This window comes from Ambystoma mexicanum, chromosome 14 (genome assembly GCF_040938575.1).
Source record: "Ambystoma mexicanum isolate Mex_15411 chromosome 14, UKY_AmexF1_1, whole genome shotgun sequence".
Taxonomy (NCBI): Eukaryota; Metazoa; Chordata; class Amphibia; order Caudata; family Ambystomatidae; genus Ambystoma; species Ambystoma mexicanum.
In genome coordinates this window covers 17501978-17523552 of record NC_090940.1, presented here as the reverse complement: position 1 = coordinate 17523552, position 21575 = coordinate 17501978, and the positions used below count along the sequence as shown (strand labels likewise).

General features: G+C 45.9%; 1 protein-coding gene across 2 annotated transcripts in view; it reads left to right on the top strand.

Annotated features, from left to right (window-relative positions):
- The window catches only part of PAX9 (paired box 9), a 181723-nt gene that overhangs the window by 49670 nt on the left and 110478 nt on the right, over nt 1-21575 (top strand). For both annotated transcript variants that reach the window (XM_069638422.1, XM_069638421.1), the window contains exon 3: nt 16683-16822. In XM_069638422.1, coding sequence (XP_069494523.1) covers nt 16683-16822 — 140 coding nt within the window. The remainder of the gene's footprint in view (nt 1-16682; nt 16823-21575) is intronic.

Below are 21575 nucleotides of genomic sequence, written 5' to 3'. Positions count from 1 at the left end.
AGGGTATTGGTGATAATGGTGTTGATTGATTGTGATGGTGGAATGAAGGGTATTGATAATGGCGGTGTTGACTGATTGTGATGGTGGAATGAAGGGTACTGATAATGGCGGTGTTGATTGATTGTGATGGTGGAATGAAGGGTATTGATTATAGTGGTGTTGACTGATTGTGATGGTGGAATGAGGGGTATTGGTGATGGCAGTGTTGTTGATTTTGATGGTGGAATGAAGGGTATTGATTATAGTGGTGCTGACTGATTGTGATGGTGGAATGACGGGTATTGATGATGGCGGTTTTCACCGATTGTGATGGTGGACTGAAGGGTATTGATGATGGCGGTGTTGACCGATTGTGATAGTGGAATGAAGGGTATTTATAATGGTGGTGTTGATTGATTGTGATGGTGGAATGAAGGGCATTGATGATAGTGGTGTTGACGGATTGTGATGGTGGAATGAAGGGTATTGATGATGGCGGTGTTGACCGATTGTGATAGTGGAATGAAGGGTACTGATAATGGCGGTATTGACTGATTCTGATGGAGGAATGAAGGGTATTGATAATGGCGGTGTTGACTGATTGTGATGGTGGAATGAAGGGTATTGATAATGGCTGTGTTGATTGATTGTGATGGTCGAATGAAGGGTATTGATGATAGTGGTGTTGACTGATTGTGATGGTGGAATGAAGGGTATTGATGATGGTGGTGTTGATTGATTGTGATGGAGAAATGAAGGGTATCGATAATGGCGGTGTTGACTGATTGTGATGGTGGAATGAAGGGTATTGATGATGGTGGTGTTGATTGATTGTGATGGTGGAATGAAGGGTATTGATTATGGTGGTGTTGATTGATTATGATGGTGGAATGAAGGGTATTGATGATGGCGTTGTTGACCGATTGTGATGGAGGAATGAAGGGTTATTGATAATGGCGGTGTTGACTGATTGTGATGGTGGAATGAAGGGTATTGATAATGGCGGTGTTGATTGATTGTGATGGTGGAATGAAGGGTATTGATGATAGTGGTGTTGACTGATTGTGATGGTTGAATGGAGGGTATCGATTATGGCAGTGTTGATTGATTGTTATGTTGGAATGAAGGGTATTGATGATGGCGCTGTTGATTGATTGTGATGGAGGAATGAAGGGTATTGATGATGGCAGTGTTGATTGATTGTGATGGTGTAATGAAGGGTATTAATGATGGAGGTGTTGACTGATTGTGATGGTTGAATGAAGGGTATCGATGATGGCAGTGTTGATTGATTGTTATGTTGGAATGAAGGGTATTGATGATGGCGCTGTTGATTGATTGTGATGGAGGAATGAAGGGTATCGATGATGGCGCTGTTGATTGATTGTGATGGAGGAATGAAGGGTATTGATGATGGCAGTGTTGATTGATTGTGATGGTGGAATGAAGGGTATTGATGATGGAGGTGTTGACTGATTGTGCTGGTTGAATGAAGGGTATCAATAATGGCAGTGTTGATTGATTGTTATGTTGGAATGAAGGGTATTAGTGATGGCAGTGTTGTTGATTGTGATGGTGGAATGAAGGGTATTGATTATGGCGGTGTTAACTGATTGTGATGGTGGATTGAAGGGTACTGATAATGGCGGTATTTACTGATTGTGATGGTGGATTGAAGGGTACTGATAATGGCGGTATTTACTGATTGTGATGGTGGTTTGAAGGGTATTGATGATGGAGGGGTTGACTGATTGTGATGGTGGAATGAAGGGTATTGGTGATTGCAGTGTTGTTGATTGTGATGGTGGAATGAAGGGTATTGATTATGGCGGTGTTGACTGATTGTGATGGTGGATTGAAGGGTACTGATAATGGCGGTATTTACTGATTGTGATGGTGGATTGAAGGGTACTGATAATGGCGGTATTTACTGATTGTGATGGTGGTTTGAAGGGTATTGATGATGGAGGGGTTGACTTATTTTGATGGTGGAATGAAGGGTATCGATTATGGCAGTGTTGATTGATTGTTATGTTGGAATGACGGGTATTGATGATGGCGCTGTTCATTGATTGTGATGGAGGAATGAGGGGTATTGATGATGGCAGTGTTGATTGATTGTGATGGTGGAATGAAGGGTATTGATGATGGAGGTGTTGACTGATTGTGATGGTTGAATGAAGGGTATCGATGATGGCAGTGTTGATTGATTGTTATGTTGGAATGAAGGGTATTGATGATGGCGCTGTTGATTGATTGTGATGGAGGAATTAAGGGTATTGATGATGGCGCTATTGATTGATTCTGATGGAGGAATGAAGGGTATTGATGATGGCAGTGTTGATTGATTGTTATGTTGGAATGAAGGGTATTGATGATGGCGCTGTTGATTGATTGTTATGGAGGAATGAAGGGTATTGATGATGGCTGTGTTGATTGATTGTGATGGAGGAATGAAGGGTATTGATGATGGCGCTGTTGATTGATTGTGATGGAGGAATGAAGGGTATTGATGATGGCAGTGTTGATTGATTGTGATGGTGTAATGAAGGGTATTGGTGATAGTGGTGTTGATTGTTTGTGATGGTGGAATGAAGGGTATTAGTGATGGCAGTGTTGTTGATTGTGATGGTGGAATGAAGGGTATTGATTATGGCGGTGTTGACTGATTGTGATGGTGGATTGAAGGGTACTGATAATGGCGGTATTTACTGATTGTGATTGTGGATTGAAGGGTACTGATAATGGCGGTATTTACTGATTGTGATGGTGGTTTGAAGGGTATAGATGATGGCAGTGTTGACTAATTGTGGTGGTGGAATGAAGGGTATTGAAGAGTGTTGACTGATTGTGATGGTGGAATGAAGGGTATTGATTATGGTGGTGTTGATTGACTATGATGGTGGAATGAAGGGTATTCATTATGGCGGTGTTGATTGATTGTGATGGTGGAGTAAAGGGTATTGATGATGGCGGTTTTCACTGATTGTGATAGTGGAATAAATGGTACTGATAATGGCAGTATTGACTGATTGTGATGGTGGAATGAAGTGTACTGATAATGGCGGTATTGACTGATTGTGATGGAGGAATGAAGGGTATTGATAATGGCGGTGTTGACTGATTGTGATGGTGGAATGAAGGGTATTGATAATGGCGGTGTTGACTGATTGTGATGGTGGAATGAAGGGTATTGATGGTAGTGGTGTTGACTGATTGTGATGGTGGAATGAAGGGTATTGATAATGGTGGTGTTGACTGATTGTGATGGTGGAATGAAGGGTATTGTTAATGGCGGTGTTGACCGATTGTGATGGTGGAATGAAGTGTATTGATAATGGCGGTGTTGACTGATTGTGATGGTTGAATGAAGGGTATCAATAATGGCAGTGTTGATTGATTGTTATGTTGGAATGAAGGGTATTGATGATGGCGCTGTTGATTTTTTGTTATGTTGGAATGAAGGGTATTGATGATGGTGCTGTTGATTGATTGTGATGGAGGAATGAAGGGTATTGATGATGGCGCTGCTGATTGATTGTGATGGAGGAATGAAGGGTATTGATGATGGTTGTGTTGATTGATTGTGATGGTGGAATGAAGGGTATTGATGATGGAGGTGTTGACTGATTGTGATGGTTGAATGAAGGGTATCGATAATGGCAGTGTTGATTGATTGTTATGTTGGAATGAAGGGTATTGATGATGGCGCTGTTGATTGATTGTGATGGAGGAATGAAGGGTATTGATGATGGCGCTGTTGATTGATTGTTATGTTGGAATGAAGGGTTTTTATGATGGAGGTGTTGACTGATTGTGATGGTGGAATGAAAGGTCATTGATGATGGAGGTGTTGACTGATTGTGATGGTAGAATGAAGGGTATTGGTGATGGCAGTGTTGTTGATTTTGATGGTGGAATGAAGGGTATTGATTATAGTGGTGTTGACTGATTGTGAAGGTGGACTGAAGGGTATTGATGATGGCGGTTTTCACTGATTGTGAAGGTGGACTGAAGGGTATTGATGATGGCGGTGTTGACCGATTGTGATAGTGGAATGAAGGGTATTGATAATGGTGGTGTTGATTGATTGTGATGGTGGAATGAAGGGTATTGATGATAGTGGTGTTGACCGATTGTGATAGTGGAATGAAGGGTATTGATAATGGCGGTGTTGATTGATTGTGATGGTGGAATGAAGGGTATTGATGATGGCGGTGTTGACCGATTGTGATAGTGGAATGAAGGGTATTGATGGCGGTGTTGACCGATTGTGATAGTGGAATGAAGGGTATTGATAATGGCAGTGTTGATTGATTGTGATGGTGGAATGAAGGGTATTGGTGATGGCAGTGTTGTTGATTTTGATGGTGGAATGAAGGGTATTGATTATAGTGGTGTTGACTGATTGTGATGTGAATGACGGGTATTGATGATGGCGGTTTTCACTGATTGTGAAGGTGGACTGAAGGGTATTGATGATGGCGGTGTTGACCGATTGTGATAGTGGAATGAAGGGTATTGATAATGGCGGTGTTGATTGATTGTGATAGTGGAATGAAGGGTATTGATAATGGCGGTTTTGACTGATTGTGATGGAGGAATGAAGGGTATTGATAATGGCGGTGTTGACTGATTGTGATGGTGGAATGAAGGGTATTGATAATGGCGGTGTTGATTGATTGTGATGGAGGAATGAAGGGTATTGATAATGGCGGTGTTGACTGATTGTGATGGTGGAATGAAGGGTATTGATGATAGTGGTGTTGACTGATTGTGATGATGTAAAGAAGGGTATTGATGATGGCATTGTTGACTGATTGTGATGGTGGAATGAGGGGTATTGGTGATGGCAGTGTTGTTGATTTTGATGGTGGAATGAAGGGTGTTGATGATGGCTGTTTTCACTGATTGTGATGGTGGACTGAAGGGTATTGATGATGGCGGTGTTGACCGATTGTGATAGTGGAATGAAGAGTACTGATAATGGCGGTATTGACTGATTGTGATGGAGGAATGAAGGGTATTGATAATGGCTGTGTTGACTGATTGTGATAGTGGAATGAAGGGTATTGATGATGGCGGTGTTGATTGATTGATGATGGTGGGATGAAGGGTATTGATGATGGCGGTGTTGATTGATTTTGATGGTGGAATGAATGGATTGATGATGGTGGTGTTGACTGATTGTGATGGTGGAATGAATGGATTGATGATGGTGGTGTTGACTGATTGTGATGGTGGAATGAAGGGTATTGATGATGGCGACATTGACTGATTGTGATGGTGGAATTAAGGTTATTGATTACGGCAGTGTTGACTGATTGTGATGGTGAAATTAAGGGTATTGATGATGGCAGTGTTGTTGATTGTGATGGTGAATGAAGGGTATTGATGATAGTGGTGTTGATTGATTGATGATGGTGGAATGAAGGGTATTGATGATGGTGGTTTTGATTGATTTTGATGGTGGAATGAAGGGTATTGATGATGGAGGTGTTGTTGATTGTGATGGTGAAATGAAGGGTACTGATTATGGCAGTGTTGACTGATTGTGATGGTGTAATGAACGGTACTGATTATGGCAGTGTTGACTGATTGTGATGGAGGAATGAAGGGTATTGATGATGGCAGTGTTGTTGATTGTGATGGTGAAATGAAGGGTATTGATGATGGCGGTGTTGTTGATTGTTATGTTGGAATGAAGGGTATTGATGATGGCGCTGTTGATTGATTGTGATGGAGGAATGAAGGGTATTGATGAACGAGGTGTTGATTGATTGTGATGGTGAAATGAAGGGTATTGATGATGGCGCTGCTGATTGATTGTGATGGTGGAATGACGGGTATTGATGATGGAGGTGTTGTTGATTGTGATGGAGGAATGAAGGGTATTGATGAAGGAGGTGTTGATTGATTGTGATGGTGGAATGAAGGGTATTGATGATGGGGGTGTTGTTGATTGTGATGGTGGAATGAAGGGTATTGATGATGGCAGGATGGCAGTGTTGATGATTTTGATATTTTGATGGTGGAATGAAGGGTATTGATGATGGGGGTGTTGTTGATTGTTATGTTGGAATGAAGGGTATTGATGATGGAGGTGTTGTTGATTGTGATGGTGGAATGAAGGGTATTGATGATGGCGCTGCTGATTGATTGTGATGGTGGAATGAAGGGTATTGATGATGGAGGTGTTGATTGATTGTGATGGTGGAATGAAGGGTATTGATGAAGGAGGTGTTGATTGATTGTGATGGAGGAATGAAGGGTATTGATGATGACGGTGTTGATTGATTGTGATGGAGGAATGAAGGGTATTGATGATGGAGGTGTTGTTGATTGTGATGGTGGAATGAAGGGTATTGATGATGGCGCTGCTGATTGATTGTGATGGTGGAATGAAGGGTATTGATGATGGAGGTGTTGATTGATTGTGATGGTGGAATGAAGGGTATTGATGAAGGAGGTGTTGTTGATTGTGATGGAGGAATGAAGGGTATTGATGAAGGAGGTGTTGTTGATTGTGATGGAGGAATGAAGGGTATTGATGAAGGAGGTGTTGATATGTGATGGAGGAATGAAGGGTATTGATGAAGGAGGTGTTGATTGATTGTGATGGAGGAATGAAGGGTATTGATGATGGAGGTGTTGTTGATTGTTATGTTGGAATGAAGGGTATTGATGATGGCGCTGTTGATTGATTGTGATGGTGAAATGAAGGGTATTGATGATGGCGCTGCTGATTGATTGTGATGGTGGAATGAAGGGTATTGATGATGACGGTGTTGATTGATTGTGATGGAGGAATGAAGGGTATTGATGATGACGGTGTTGATTGATTGTGATGGAGGAATGAAGGGTATTGATGATGGAGGTGTTGTTGATTGTGATGGTGGAATGAAGGGTATTGATGATGGCGCTGCTGATTGATTGTGATGGTGGAATGAAGGGTATTGATGATGGCAGGATGGCAGTGTTGATGATTTTGATGGTGGAATGAAGGGTATTGATGATGTGGGTGTTGTTGATTGTTATGTTGGAATGAAGGGTATTGATGATGGCTGTGTTGATTGATTGTGATGGAGGAATGAAGGGTATTGATGATGACGGTGTTGATTGATTGTGATGGAGGAATGAAGGGTATTGATGATGGAGGTGTTGTTGATTGTGATGGTGGAATGAAGGGTATTGATGATGGCGCTGCTGATTGATTGTGATGGTGGAATGAAGGGTATTGATGATGGAGGTGTTGTTGATTGTGATGGAGGAATGAAGGGTATTGATGATGGAGGTGTTGTTGATTGTGATGGTGGAATGAAGGGTATTGATGATGGCGCTGCTGATTGATTGTGATGGAAGAATGAAGGGTATTGATGATGGAGGTGTTGTTGATTGTGATGGTGGAATGAAGGGTATTGATGATGGCGCTGCTGATTGATTGTGACGGTGGAATGAAGGGTATTGATGATGGAGGTGTTGTTGATTGTGATTGAGGAATGAAGGGTATTGATGATGGCGCTGTTGATTGATTGTGATGGAGAAATGAAGGGTATTGATGATGACGGTGTTGATTGATTGTGATGGAGGAATGAAGGGTATTGATGATGGCGCTGTTGATTGATTGTGATGGTGGAATGAAGGGTATTGATGATGGTGCTGTTGATTGATTGTGATGGTGGAATGAAGGGTATTGATGAAGGAGGTGTTGTTGATTGTGATGGAGGAATGAAGGGTATTGATGAAGGAGGTGTTGATTGATTGTGATGGAGGAATGAAGGGTATTGATGAAGGAGGTGTTGATTGATTGTGATGGTGGAATGAAGGGTATTGATGATGGCGCTGTTGATTGATTGTGATGGAGGAATGAAGGGTATTGATGATGGAGGTGTTGTTGATTGTGATGGAGGAATGAAGGGTATTGATGAAGGAGGTGTTGATTGATTGTGATGGAGGAATGAAGGGTATTGATGATGGCGCTGTTGATTGATTGTGATGGTGAAATGAAGGGTATTGATGATGGCGCTGCTGATTGATTGTGATGGTGGAATGAAGGGTATTGATGAAGGAGGTGTTGATTGATTGTGATGGTGGAATGAAGGGTATTGATGATGGGGGTGTTGTTGATTGTGATGGTGGAATGAAGGGTATTGATGATGGGGGTGTTGTTGATTGTTATGTTGGAATGAAGGGTATTGATGATGGTGCTGTTGATTGATTGTGATGGAGGAATGAAGGGTATTGATGATGACAGTGTTGATTGATTGTGATGGAGGAATGAAGGGTATTGATGATGGCGCTGCTGATTGATTGTGATGGTGGAATGAAGGGTATTGATGATAGAGGTGTTGTTGATTGTGATGGTGGAATGAAGGGTATTGATGATGGCGCTGCTGATTGATTGTGATGGAGGAATGAAGGGTATTGATGAAGGAGGTGTTGATTGATTGTGATGGTGGAAGGAAGGGTATTGATGATGGCGCTGCTGATTGATTGTGATGGTGGAATGAAGGGTATTGATGATGGAGGTGTTGTTGATTGTGATGGTGGAATGAAGGGTATTGATGATGGCGCTGCTGATTGATTGTGATGGAGGAATGAAGGGTATTGATGATGGAGGTGTTGTTGATTGTGATGGTGGAATGAAGGGTATTGATGAAGGAGGTGTTGATTGATTGTGATGGTGGAATGAAGGGTATTGATGATGACGGTGTTGATTGATTGTGATGGAGGAATGAAGGGTATTGATGATGGAGGTGTTGTTGATTGTGATGGTGGAATGAAGGGTATTGATGAAGGAGGTGTTGATTGATTGTGATGGTGGAATGAAGGGTATTGATGATGACGGTGTTGATTGATTGTGATGGAGGAATGAAGGGTATTGATGATGGAGGTGTTGTTGATTGTGATGGTGGAATGAAGGGTATTGATGAAGGAGGTGTTGATTGATTGTGATGGTGGAATGAAGGGTATTGATGATGACGGTGTTGATTGATTGTGATGGAGGAATGAAGGGTATTGATGATGGAGGTGTTGTTGATTGTGATGGTGGAATGAAGGGTATTGATGAAGGAGGTGTTGATTGATTGTGATGGTGGAATGAAGGGTATTGATGATGACGGTGTTGATTGATTGTGATGGAGGAATGAAGGGTATTGATGATGGAGGTGTTGATTGATTGTGATGGAGGAATGAAGGGTATTGATGATGGAGGTGTTGTTGATTGTGATGGTGGAATGAAGGGTATTGATGAAGGAGGTGTTGATTGATTGTGATGGTGGAATGAAGGGTATTGATGATGACGGTGTTGATTGATTGTGATGGAGGAATGAAGGGTATTGATGATGGAGGTGTTGTTGATTGTGATGGTGGAATGAAGGGTATTGATGAAGGAGGTGTTGATTGATTGTGATGGTGGAATGAAGGGTATTGATGATGACGGTGTTGATTGATTGTGATGGAGGAATGAAGGGTATTGATGATGGAGGTGTTGTTGATTGTGATGGTGGAATGAAGGGTATTGATGAAGGAGGTGTTGATTGATTGTGATGGTGGAATGAAGGGTATTGATGATGACGGTGTTGATTGATTGTGATGGAGGAATGAAGGGTATTGATGATGACGGTGTTGATTGATTGTGATGGAGGAATGAAGGGTATTGATGATGGCGCTGCTGATTGATTGTGATGGTGGAATGAAGGGTATTGATGATAGAGGTGTTGTTGATTGTGATGGTGGAATGAAGGGTATTGATGATGGCGCTGCTGATTGATTGTGATGGAGGAATGAAGGGTATTGATGAAGGAGGTGTTGATTGATTGTGATGGTGGAATGAAGGGTATTGATGATGGCGCTGCTGATTGATTGTGATGGTGGAATGAAGGGTATTGATGATGGAAGTGTTGTTGATTGTGATGGTGGAATGAAGGGTATTGATGATGGCGCTGCTGATTGATTGTGATGGAGGAATGAAGGGTATTGATGATGGAGGTGTTGTTGATTGTGATGGTGGAATGAAGGGTATTGATGAAGGAGGTGTTGATTGATTGTGATGGTGGAATGAAGGGTATTGATGATGACGGTGTTGATTGATTGTGATGGAGGAATGAAGGGTATTGATGATGGAGGTGTTGTTGATTGTGATGGTGGAATGAAGGGTATTGATGAAGGAGGTGTTGATTGATTGTGATGGTGGAATGAAGGGTATTGATGATGACGGTGTTGATTGATTGTGATGGAGGAATGAAGGGTATTGATGATGGAGGTGTTGTTGATTGTGATGGTGGAATGAAGGGTATTGATGAAGGAGGTGTTGATTGATTGTGATGGTGGAATGAAGGGTATTGATGATGACGGTGTTGATTGATTGTGATGGAGGAATGAAGGGTATTGATGGTGGAGGTGTTGTTGATTGTGATGGTGGAATGAAGGGTATTGATGAAGGAGGTGTTGATTGATTGTGATGGTGGAATGAAGGGTATTGATGATGACGGTGTTGATTGATTGTGATGGAGGAATGAAGGGTATTGATGATGGAGGTGTTGTTGATTGTGATGGTGGAATGAAGGGTATTGATGAAGGAGGTGTTGATTGATTGTGATGGTGGAATGAAGGGTATTGATGATGGAGGTGTTGTTGATTGTGATGGTGGAATGAAGGGTATTGATGATGGAGGTGTTGTTGATTGTGATGGAGGAATGAAGGGTATTGATGATGGCGCTGCTGATTGATTGTGATGGAGGAATGAAGGGTATTGATGATGGCGGTGTTGACTGATTGTGATGGAGGAATGAAGGGTATTGATGATGGCGCTGTTGATTGATTGTGATGGAGGAATGAAGGGTATTGATGATGACGGTGTTGATTGATTGTGATGGAGAAATGAAGGGTATTGATGATGGATGTGTTGTTGATTGTGATGGTGGAATGAAGGGTATTGATGAAGGAGGTGTTGATTGATTGTGATGGTGGAATGAAGGGTATTGATGAAGGAGGTGTTGATTGATTGTGATGGTGGAATGAAGGGTATTGATGAAGGAGGTGTTGATTGATTGTGATGGTGGAATGAAGGGTATTGATGAAGGGGGTGTTGATTGATTGTGATGGTGGAATGAAGGGTATTGATGATGACGGTGTTGATTGATTGTGATGGAGGAATGAAGGGTATTGATGATGGAGGTGTTGTTGATTGTGATGGTGGAATGAAGGGTATTGATGATGGTGCTGTTGATTGATTGTGATGGTGGAATGAAGGGTATTGATGAAGGAGGTGTTGATTGATTGTGATGGTGGAATGAAGGGTATTGATGAAGGAGGTGTTGTTGATTGTGATGGTGGAATGAAGGGTATTGATGAAGGAGGTGTTGATTGATTGTGATGGTGGAATGAAGGGTATTGATGAAGGAGGTGTTGTTGATTGTGATGGAGGAATGAAGGGTATTGATGATGGCGCTGCTGATTGATTGTGATGGAGGAATGAAGGGTATTGATGAAGGAGGTGTTGATTGATTGTGATGGTGGAATGAAGGGTATTGATGAAGGAGGTGTTGTTGATTGTGATGGTGGAATGAAGGGTATTGATGAAGGAGGTGTTGATTGATTGTGATGGTGGAATGAAGGGTATTGATGAAGGAGGTGTTGTTGATTGTGATGGAGGAATGAAGGGTATTGATGATGGCGCTGCTGATTGATTGTGATGGTGGAATGAAGGGTATTGATGATGGAGGTGTTGTTGATTGTGATGGAGGAATGAAGGGTATTGATGATGGGGGTGTTGTTGATTGTTATGTTGGAATGAAGGGTATTGATGATGACGGTGTTGATTGATTGTGATGGAGGAATGAAGGGTATTGATGATGACGGTGTTGATTGATTGTGATGGAGGAATGAAGGGTATTGATGATGGAGGTGTTGTTGATTGTGATGGTGGAATGAAGGGTATTGATGATGGTGCTGTTGATTGATTGTGATGGTGGAATGAAGGGTATTGATGAAGGAGGTGTTGTTGATTGTGATGGTGGAATGAAGGGTATTGATGAAGGAGGTGTTGTTGATTGTGATGGTGGAATGAAGGGTATTGATGATGGAGGTGTTGTTGATTGTGATGGTGGAATGAAGGGTATTGATGAAGGAGGTGTTGATTGATTGTGATGGTGGAATGAAGGGTATTGATGAAGGAGGTGTTGTTGATTGTGATGGAGGAATGAAGGGTATTGATGATGGCGCTGCTGATTGATTGTGATGGTGGAATGAAGGGTATTGATGATGGAGGTGTTGTTGATTGTGATGGTGGAATGAAGGGTATTGATGAAGGAGGTGTTGATTGATTGTGATGGTGGAATGAAGGGTATTGATGAAGGAGGTGTTGTTGATTGTGATGGAGGAATGAAGGGTATTGATGGCAGTGTTGATTGATTGTGATGGAGGAATGAAGGGTATTGATGATGGCGCTGTTGATTGATTGTGATGGAGGAATGAAGGGTATTGATGATGGCGCTGCTGATTGATTGTGATGGAGGAATGAAGGGTATTGATGATGGCGCTGCTGATTGATTGTGATGGTGGAATGAAGGGTATTGATGATGGCGCTGCTGATTGATTGTGATGGAGGAATGAAGGGTATTGATGATGGCAGTGTTGATTGATTGTGATGGAGGAATGAAGGGTATTGATGATGGCAGTGTTGATTGATTGTGATGGAGGAATGAAGGGTATTGATGATGGCGGTGTTGATTGATTGTGATGGAGGAATGAAGGGTATTGATGATGGCGCTGCTGATTGATTGTGATGGAGGAATGAAGGGTATTGATGAAGGAGGTGTTGATTGATTGTGATGGAGGAATGAAGGGTATTGATGAAGGAGGTGTTGATTGATTGTGATGGTGGAATGAAGGGTATTGATGATGGAGGTGTTGTTGATTGTGATGGTGGAATGAAGGGTATTGATGATGGCTTTGCAAGGCCTCCCCATGTCACCCTGTTCTCTGCATGTGCTCTCTCGCGACCCCCTTTTTATGGTGGTGTGCATTTAGAGAACTTCGACCCCCAGAGCACAGCGCCACTTCCTGTGGCAGTTCACCGAGGCCTCTTCTGAACTCTGGGCCTTGCAGTCACTGGGCGGGAATAATGTTCAGTACCCTGACACGTGACGTCACTCGAATGGGCGCAGGGCGTTAATTGCGCAGAATTACATTTCTCTCAGGGTGCGCCTTTATTACGGGGTTTCTCGCGCAATGCAATCACTTTTATGAATTTGAATGTTGTGCATAATTAAATAATTTTCATTAAAATGGGGTGTGTGTGTGCGTGCGTGCGTACGCGCGCGCGCGCTAAGTGTGTGCTACTGCAGGCCTCTTAAGCACGTCTGCGAAACCGCGCGCCCACCCCTCTTACTCTCTTTGTAAAGTCACACACATTAATTTACTAGATGTACACGCGCTTTACAAATTCACAATAAATAAATAAATAAATACAATAAAATGTGCGAGTGTCCGCGTGAGATGGCGCACTTCAGAAAGTAAGAGCCGGGTGGATGAAAGGATGAGCACGGAACGGGCCAGGCGCGTGCGCCAAAACATTGCATTTAATGGCGATTTCAAACGCGAAACACAGAGGAGGAAAGTAAGGAGTGTGAGACTGTGATAGCGAAGGGGGCTGTTTACGTGGCAAGACGGGGGCTTCCACGGGCAGGACCCCTCTGGGGAGCCAGTGGCGGGATAGCTCAGTGGGTTCAGGGTCTGCCCAGACCTTCCATCGCTAGGGGGCCGCTAAACAGAGTATTGCGTTCCCACGAACAGGCAACAGGGCAACAGGCCCAGGGCCGAACCAAAAACACAAAAATGCTGGTGTGGGCCCGTGTTTTGGTCAAAGTGGGCCACTTGTTTAGCCAATGTGGGCCAGTTTGGTGAGTTAATTCACTCTGCGGCTCGTCGTTTTGACCGGTTTTACTGAATAAATGTTCTTTAAAATGCACAATTTGCATCCCACTTAATCAGGAAAAAACCTTGGTTACTATTCAGATAAAAAGGAAGGAATAGACATTCGCAACTGCGGGCCACTTTTTCATTGGTGCCCCCTGAGACAGTTTTGTGGCCCAGTCGGACCCTGCCCACGAAGGACGGGTAACATTAAAGCGCTAAGAGGCGCGTGCACACAGCGGGCCATTATTATCCCCGCGCATCACTTCCAGAAAGCGCCTGGGTTCCGCTCAGGCGCTGCACACTCATAGCAAAGTGCTTTGGGCACTAGGACGGATCCTGCCCCCCCCCCTTCCCCGTCCCCGTGAGGGTGGGTGGACGCGCGTGTCCGGAGCGGCGACCCTTCCCGGTTCAGTGGCCCCCCGTAATGTCCTGCACGGTGCCTGTGCATAGCGCTACTTACGGCACTGCCGCGGCCTCTTAGCGCTCAGGTGGAGAGTTCATTGATGTGCCCCCCCCCCTGTTCTTTGTTCTCGCCCCCTTTTGTGTAGCGCCGAGTTGCTTCTACCCTGCATCGGCGCTACAGATTTCAATGGTGGCCGCGTGCATCCAACAAACCAGTGTATAATAAAAATCGCTTTTACATAGTGTAACGCATCCACGTGACTAAGACTGTGACTGAGAGCCCCCCCCCCCTCCCCTCACCTCATAGATGTATGCTAAGAAGCGAACTCGTAAGCAAGGGGGGCCCTTAATAATTCCCCATTAAAAAAAAAATAAAAAAATAAAAAAATAAAAAAAAAAAAATAAAAAAATAATTCCCCATTGTCTCAAGGGCGAGATATTAAAATACAGAGAAGCATAAAGTACCCGGATGTACGATGAGTGGAAAGGCGTGCACACTCCAGAGCCACCCAAGTGGGGGAGGGGGCTCCACCGCAGAGCAAAGCTGGAGACCCACCGCATAGTGATCGCAGGAGGCTACTGCTGCGGCGAGAGGCAGGCAAGCAGGCACAGGCAGGAAGGCAAGCAGGCACAGCCAGGCAGGCAAGCAGGCACGGGCAGGAAGGCAAGCAGGCACAGGCAGGAAGGCAAGCAGGCACAGCCAGGAAGGCAAGCAGGCACAGCCAGGAAGGCAAGCAGGCACAGGCAGGAAGGCAAGCAAGCACAGGCAGGCAGGCAAGCAGGCACAGCCAGGAAGGCAAGCAGGCACAGGCAGGAAGGCAAGCAGGCACAGGCAGGCAGGCAAGCAGGCACAGCCAGGAAGGCAAGCAGGCACAGGCAGGCAAGCAGGCACAGGCAGGAAGGCAAGCAGGCACAGGCAGGCAGGCAAGCAGGCACAGCCAGGAAGGCAAGCAGGCACAGGCAGGAAGGCAAGCAGGCACAGGCAGGCAGGCAAGCAGGCACAGCCAGGAAGGCAAGCAGGCACAGGCAGGCAAGCAGGCACAGGCAGGAAGGCAAGCAGGCACAGACAGGAAGGCAAGCAGGCACAGGCAGGAAGGCAAGCAGGCACAGGCAGGAAGGCAAGCAGGCACAGGCAGGAAGGCAAGCAGGCACAGCCAGGAAGGCAAGCAGGCACGGGCAGGAAGGCAAGCAGGCACAGCCAGGAAGGCAAGCAGGCACAGGCAGGAAGGCAAGCAGGCACAGCCAGGAAGGCAAGCAGGCACAGGCAGGAAGGCAAGCAGGCACAGGCAGGAAGGCAAGCAGGCACAGGCAGGCAGGCAAGCAGGCACAGGCAGGAAGGCAAGCAGGCACAGCCAGGAATGCAAGCAGGCACAGGCAGGAAGGCAAGCAGGCACAGGCAGGCAAGCAGGCACAGGCAGGAAGGCAAGCAGGCACAGGCAGGCAGGCAAGCAGGCACAGCCAGGAAGGCAAGCAGGCACAGGCAGGCAAGCAGGCACAGGCAGGAAGGCAAGCAGGCACAGACAGGAAGGCAAGCAGGCACAGGCAGGCAAGCAGGCACAGGCAGGCAGGCAAGCAGGCACAGGCAGGAAGGCAAGCAGGCACAGGCAGGCAGGCAAGCAGGCACAGCCAGGAAGGTAAGCAGGCACAGGCAGGCAAGCAGGCACAGGCAGGAAGGCAAGCAGGCACAGACAGGAAGGCAAGCAGGCACAGGCAGGAAGGCAAGCAGGCACAGACAGGAAGGCAAGCAGACACAGCCAGGAAGGCAATCAACTAGACAACTAGACTTGCCTGAGCCAAACCAGGCGCGCAGGGAGGGAGAGCACACGCAGGGAGGTGGTGACAGGCACACACGGCATGAGACAGGCAGGCAGGCACGCGTGTAGGAGCAGGCAGGCGGGCGACCCTTCACTCCGGCTGCGCCTCTCAGCCCCGACTGCTAGTTCCTGCTGGGAGCGAGGGGGGGGGGCTGGGGGCGGGGGTTAATGCAGTGTGGAGCGTGCTCGGGAGTGCATCATTCACGGCCATCTTTGTGGTGACATTTCCAGTTAATATGAATTCCAGTGAGACGGTTTCAGAAAGGCGCAGGAAGGGCCCGGGTGGACCTCTGTGACTGGGGTGGGGGGCTGGGGGCATGTATGTGTTCAGTGGCACGTGAGGGAGCGAGGAGTAGATACACATGCAAGGGCGGGTGTCCGAGGCACGTGGCAGTGTGGGAGGGGCTGATGGAGTGGCGACTGGTCCTTGTGTAGTTTCTGTCTGCCCACTGACTTTCACTGCTGTCTTCCTTTTTTTAATTTTATGGGGGGGGGGGGCATCCAGGGGCTTCACCCATGCACCCAAGCCACTCACCTATGTCTTGTCTCTCCCCCCTCCCCCTGCAGTGAACGAGGCTTCCGCTTATCACAGTCCAAAGCTGGAGGACTGGAGCACTCTGGGCAGGGGCCACTTCCAGCACTCCCCCCAACACCTCCTCGGCGGCCTCGAGAAGACCCCCCTGGACCAGGAGTCCAAGTACAGCCAGGTAAGAGAGCGCCCCTACGGGCCAGTGTGCTGACTGCAGAGTGCCAGGGAGTGTGGGGTGGAGGGGTGGAAGAGAGTGCAGTGGGCCAGGGTGGCAGCAGAGGTCTGCAGTGGGTGGGGGGGGGGCATGTGCCAGGTAGGCTTGTGCGTGCACCCAGAGGATTGGGGGTGGGGTGTACTGACTTTGCAATGCACAAATATACTTTGCACCGTTCCAAGAATCAGGGTTTGTGTCAGCAGTGAAAAGTCACTTTGAACCGTGTAAAGAATGTCCATGCACGTGTGCATTGCGCGTGTGCATTGCTCTGCGTGCACTAACTCTGGTCACCAGGTTTGCATCCTTACTCTTCCCTCCCGTCCTCGCCTTTCATCAAATTCCTGGCAACGGGCACTCGGTGGAGCTTCCCGGCCACGGGCACTCGGTGGAGCTTCCCGGCCACGGGCACTCGGTGGAGCTTCCCGTTTTCCGGGACTTTTCTACTTATTCGATCATCTGAAATCCGAGCCGTTACTTTGTTAAACAGAGTATTTCAAAATTACAAATGCAATATAATGCCAATGACTGTCTGCAAACGTTAGATTTATCACGTTGTAAAGTGAAAGTTTAAAAAATGTACCTCAACGAGATGCGTTACTGGCACTCTCATGTGGTTGTTAATTTGCAAACATTCACGGCTGCACTATTTTTTGGGCACGTGCATTTTCCTATGGGGTGCTGGGGGGTTACCAATTTCTTCAGTATTTCGCCATATTTGCAATGAAACCATTCCCACGAAAATAAGATGCCCCCCCGCCCATCCCCCATTGCTGTCACAATAATAAGGGACATTGTCACGTGGGCAGGGGAAAGGGGCGCAGGGGGCCGTCCAGCAGGAACCCCAGAATTCTTTATTAGCGCGGAAAGTCATATTTATTTCGCGCATTTATTTTTTAATATATCCGATTTTTCAAACGTCTCTTGTGTATTTTGCGGGGGAGCATTTTTACCCCACTCTTTTGTAAACATTTCTACGTGAACACATTAACGACTCTCTGGCAATGCCCACGGTCCGGCCTCGGGCTGCCTCATAGGAATAACGCGCCGCGGCCCCCTCTCCCCCCACCCCCAGGACAGGATCCGCGGACACAGGGATCCGCGGACACAGGGATCCGCGGACGGGCGCGCTCGCTCCCACCCGCCCGCCTGCTCGCGACAGGCGCTTGCAAATGCCGCAATCGCGAACTGTGCGCACTGCGCATATTCATAGATTTCGTTTGCGCCGCTGCATCTGTTTAAGGTGTAGCGGACAATTCGGCTTGGAGGTTATCTAAAAAAATGTTAAGACGCAAAAAAATTCACATATTTAATTTTGGGGGTTTTAAATTAAGGATTGTTAAATGTGATTAAAATGTTTGTATGATATCCGAGACGTGACTTTATTGTCGCCCTTTTTTGTAGCGCAGTTTTGTGTGTTTCAGCGCCATGAATGCAAGTCATGGGCGCTATGAGTCGCGGCGCTGAGTGGTGCCTCCCGAGGAGCGCCGGCGCGGGGTCCAGCCTCGCTCGGGCTGCAGAGCCGGGACGCCGTGTGCTTAGAAGTGAGGCCAGGTGTGGGGGGAGCACGAGGAGCTCAGCTACACACAGGGGGGGGGGCAAGTGCCCGGGGGGGGGGGAGGCTGTGGGAGCACAGCACCCAACAGAGCATTCAGACATGGGGTGGGGGGTCATAAAGGCCACTGACCACATACACACACTGATAGCTTCAAAGGGGGCTCCCACTAACTACATACACACCCAGACCGCATGGGAGAGCCCCCACGCTCCACCCAGACACACTGGCAGCATGAGAGGGGGCTCTCACTGACCACCTAGACACAGTGACAGCATGAGAGGGGGCTCTCACTGACCACCTAGACACAGTGACAGCATGAGAGGCCTGTCAGTGACCAGAGAAATGTCCATCAGAGGCATGAAGGACAGACGAATGCCCTCCTAACTGCAGAGCAAGGCGCCTCTAGGCACTACAGGCAGCCTCTCTCTGATTAGAGACACGCCTATTTCTAGAAGACAAGCAACGCCTGGCTTTGCAGAAGGCCTGACGGGCCGATGGCAAAGCTTTTCTAGTTCACATCTTAAGTTACCTTGCGTTAGTGGGAAGGGAGCCCCAGCCCATCCTCAGCATTTGGGGTACCTGGATGGCAAAGGCCATCGGTTTGCACACTGCTGCCACTCCCGCCCACCTGTGTGCAATCGCGCAAATAAGCAGGAAGCGACCTGGTCTTGCAATTAAGGTGCACCCGCATTCACAAAAAGGGTGCATTTCAAAATGCAGGAAAATGCAGCCCCCCCGCTGCGCCTGTTAGGAAGAGGCCAGTGCCCGGCTCAATGCCTGGAAGGGTCATTTCTTGCAAGGTCCCCTTTCCTTTCTATCCCTCCAATGGGGATAGACATGCATGTTTCGCCTTCTTATAACGCTCTTTAAAGACTTTCAATGTGAAATGCACTCTCAGCGCTTACGCGGGGATCCGTACTCTGCAGCGTGCGCCAGACAGCACATCACGCACGCTGCCGCGCAGCCCCCCAGCCCCCCAGAAATGCCCAGCCCCCCTTTGTGAATGAGGTGACCTGCACATTACTTATAATCAAGCCTCCGCACTTCTCTGAATCTTCGAGGGTGGGGCTCGCAGCGTTTAAGGGGATTAGAAAATAGGCTACTTTGGGAGCCATTTTGCAGAAGCACGTGTAAGACTTGGCTTTACGGTGATCGGCGCCAAATGAAGTGCAGAGAAACGAACGAAAAGACGGGGTCGACACTCGCTGGGAAATACACTTAAGGCTGTTTCTTTCCCTGAGGACACCCCGGTTCCACCGCTGAGAAAATACACCCATTTCACACTCACTCATACTGTGCAAGTGTTCACTTCACTTGTGCATATGTTTCCTTGCACGCTTCTAAGAGCACAAGGAGTGGATTTACAAAAGCATTTTACAATGACATAATCCCATTGAAAAATCTTTTCTTTTAATTCTGTGGGTCACCACGTCTGTTCTGAGGTCGAAAAAACTTTTTGCAAATCACGCGCCATATCTTTTTAGCAGAATTGCTGCGTTGCCTCAGTGAAGTTCCCATGCATGTAAACAGCATCCTAAGAAATTCACAGGTGTGACCCGTGTCCTCAATAACAGATTAGCAACATGATCATGTATTGGTCATGCAACATGACAAACACGTGACTCAGGAGTTCTAAAGACAAGGATCCCGATGTTTGTTTAAAAAAAAAATAGTAAAGACGTCTACTATATAGAAACACACGCGTTTTCTTCCTGATCTAATCTTATGTGTTTTTTATTTCACAAAAAAACTTCAGAAATTATAAACCGCTTCTTTCTGATTATTTGTTTATACATTTATTTTGGTTTCCTGTATATGTCTGTAATTTGTTACAACTCAGCACTTGTTTTCACTTTTTATGAAATTGTTTTCTGTTATTTATTACATTAATACTATTCAATTTTGATTTATTTGAGACATTTTTATGTTTTCTTTTTCTTTGTGACTTTTTGGAGAACAGAAGATTTTTTGATGAATTCTAATAAATAAGGACATATAACTGTGCTGTCCTATGGTGTGGATTACCTTTTCCTCTGGTTCTATATCGTTTACTGCCCTGAATCCACACTCACACCAGAGGGCTACCCTACTTTTTATGTATCCTTTCACTTCACTTGTGCACATGTTTCCATAGCACGCTTCTACGTGCAAAAGGACTGGATTTACAAAAGCTTTTTAAAATGACACAATCCCATTGAAAAACCTTTTGTTTACATTCAGAGGGGCACCACGTCTGATCTGAGCTCGAAAAATATTTTGCAAATCAGGCGCCATATCTTTTTAGCAGAATGGCTGCGTAGCCTCAGTGAAGTTCCCGCGCGAAGAGAGGGCCTTATATGTAAACAGCACCCAATAAATTCACACGTGTGACCCGTGTCCTCAATAACATTGCAAAGAGAATGACAAAAGAGTGACTCACTGCCGTGTCAGTACACTTGAAAAAACAAATTGCATGACTTGAATTTTATTCTATTTTCTTTTGGGTATTTATTGAGCGTGAGCATAATTTAGGGGTGCGCCGGAGGCTGTTAACAAGCTGACATTGCATAGTTACGGGTGGAAACATAGCATATAGTAACGACACGCCATTTTTGGCATCTGAGAATAGTTTGTAAAATAAGTTTGAAGATAACTCAAAAAAGTGATAACCGCTTAAATTTTTTAGAATTATAATTTTTTTCAATTGATTTTTTTTTACTTTTTATAATTTCCAAAAAGATTCCAAACTGCACCTTAATGGCCCCCTAAAACATGTCATGCCACTACATGTGTGTTTCGATCAGTATGTTTCGGTCGCTAAGACCTTCTTCAGAGGTCTGAATTGTGAGGAATGTTGTGAAGGTATAAGGCCACCTGGGGTCAGAGCGCAGAACACACACATGTAGTTTCTTGAAAGGTTTTTCTTGCCATTAAGGTGCAGATTGGAATTTTTTTTAGAAATTATAAAAAGTTATTAAACATTGACAAATATTAAGAGGTAATCACTTTTCTGAGTCACAGTCCCACTCTGTTTACAGGCTGTTAATAGTCCCCTGCATTCACTTCATGTGACAGGGTCTGCGACTGGCGCCACAATCAATGTGAAACTGTCTCTTGGAGGCTACGAGACAAGCGGTCATAATTATTTATAACCTCCGGGAATAGTTCATATTGACGCTTAGG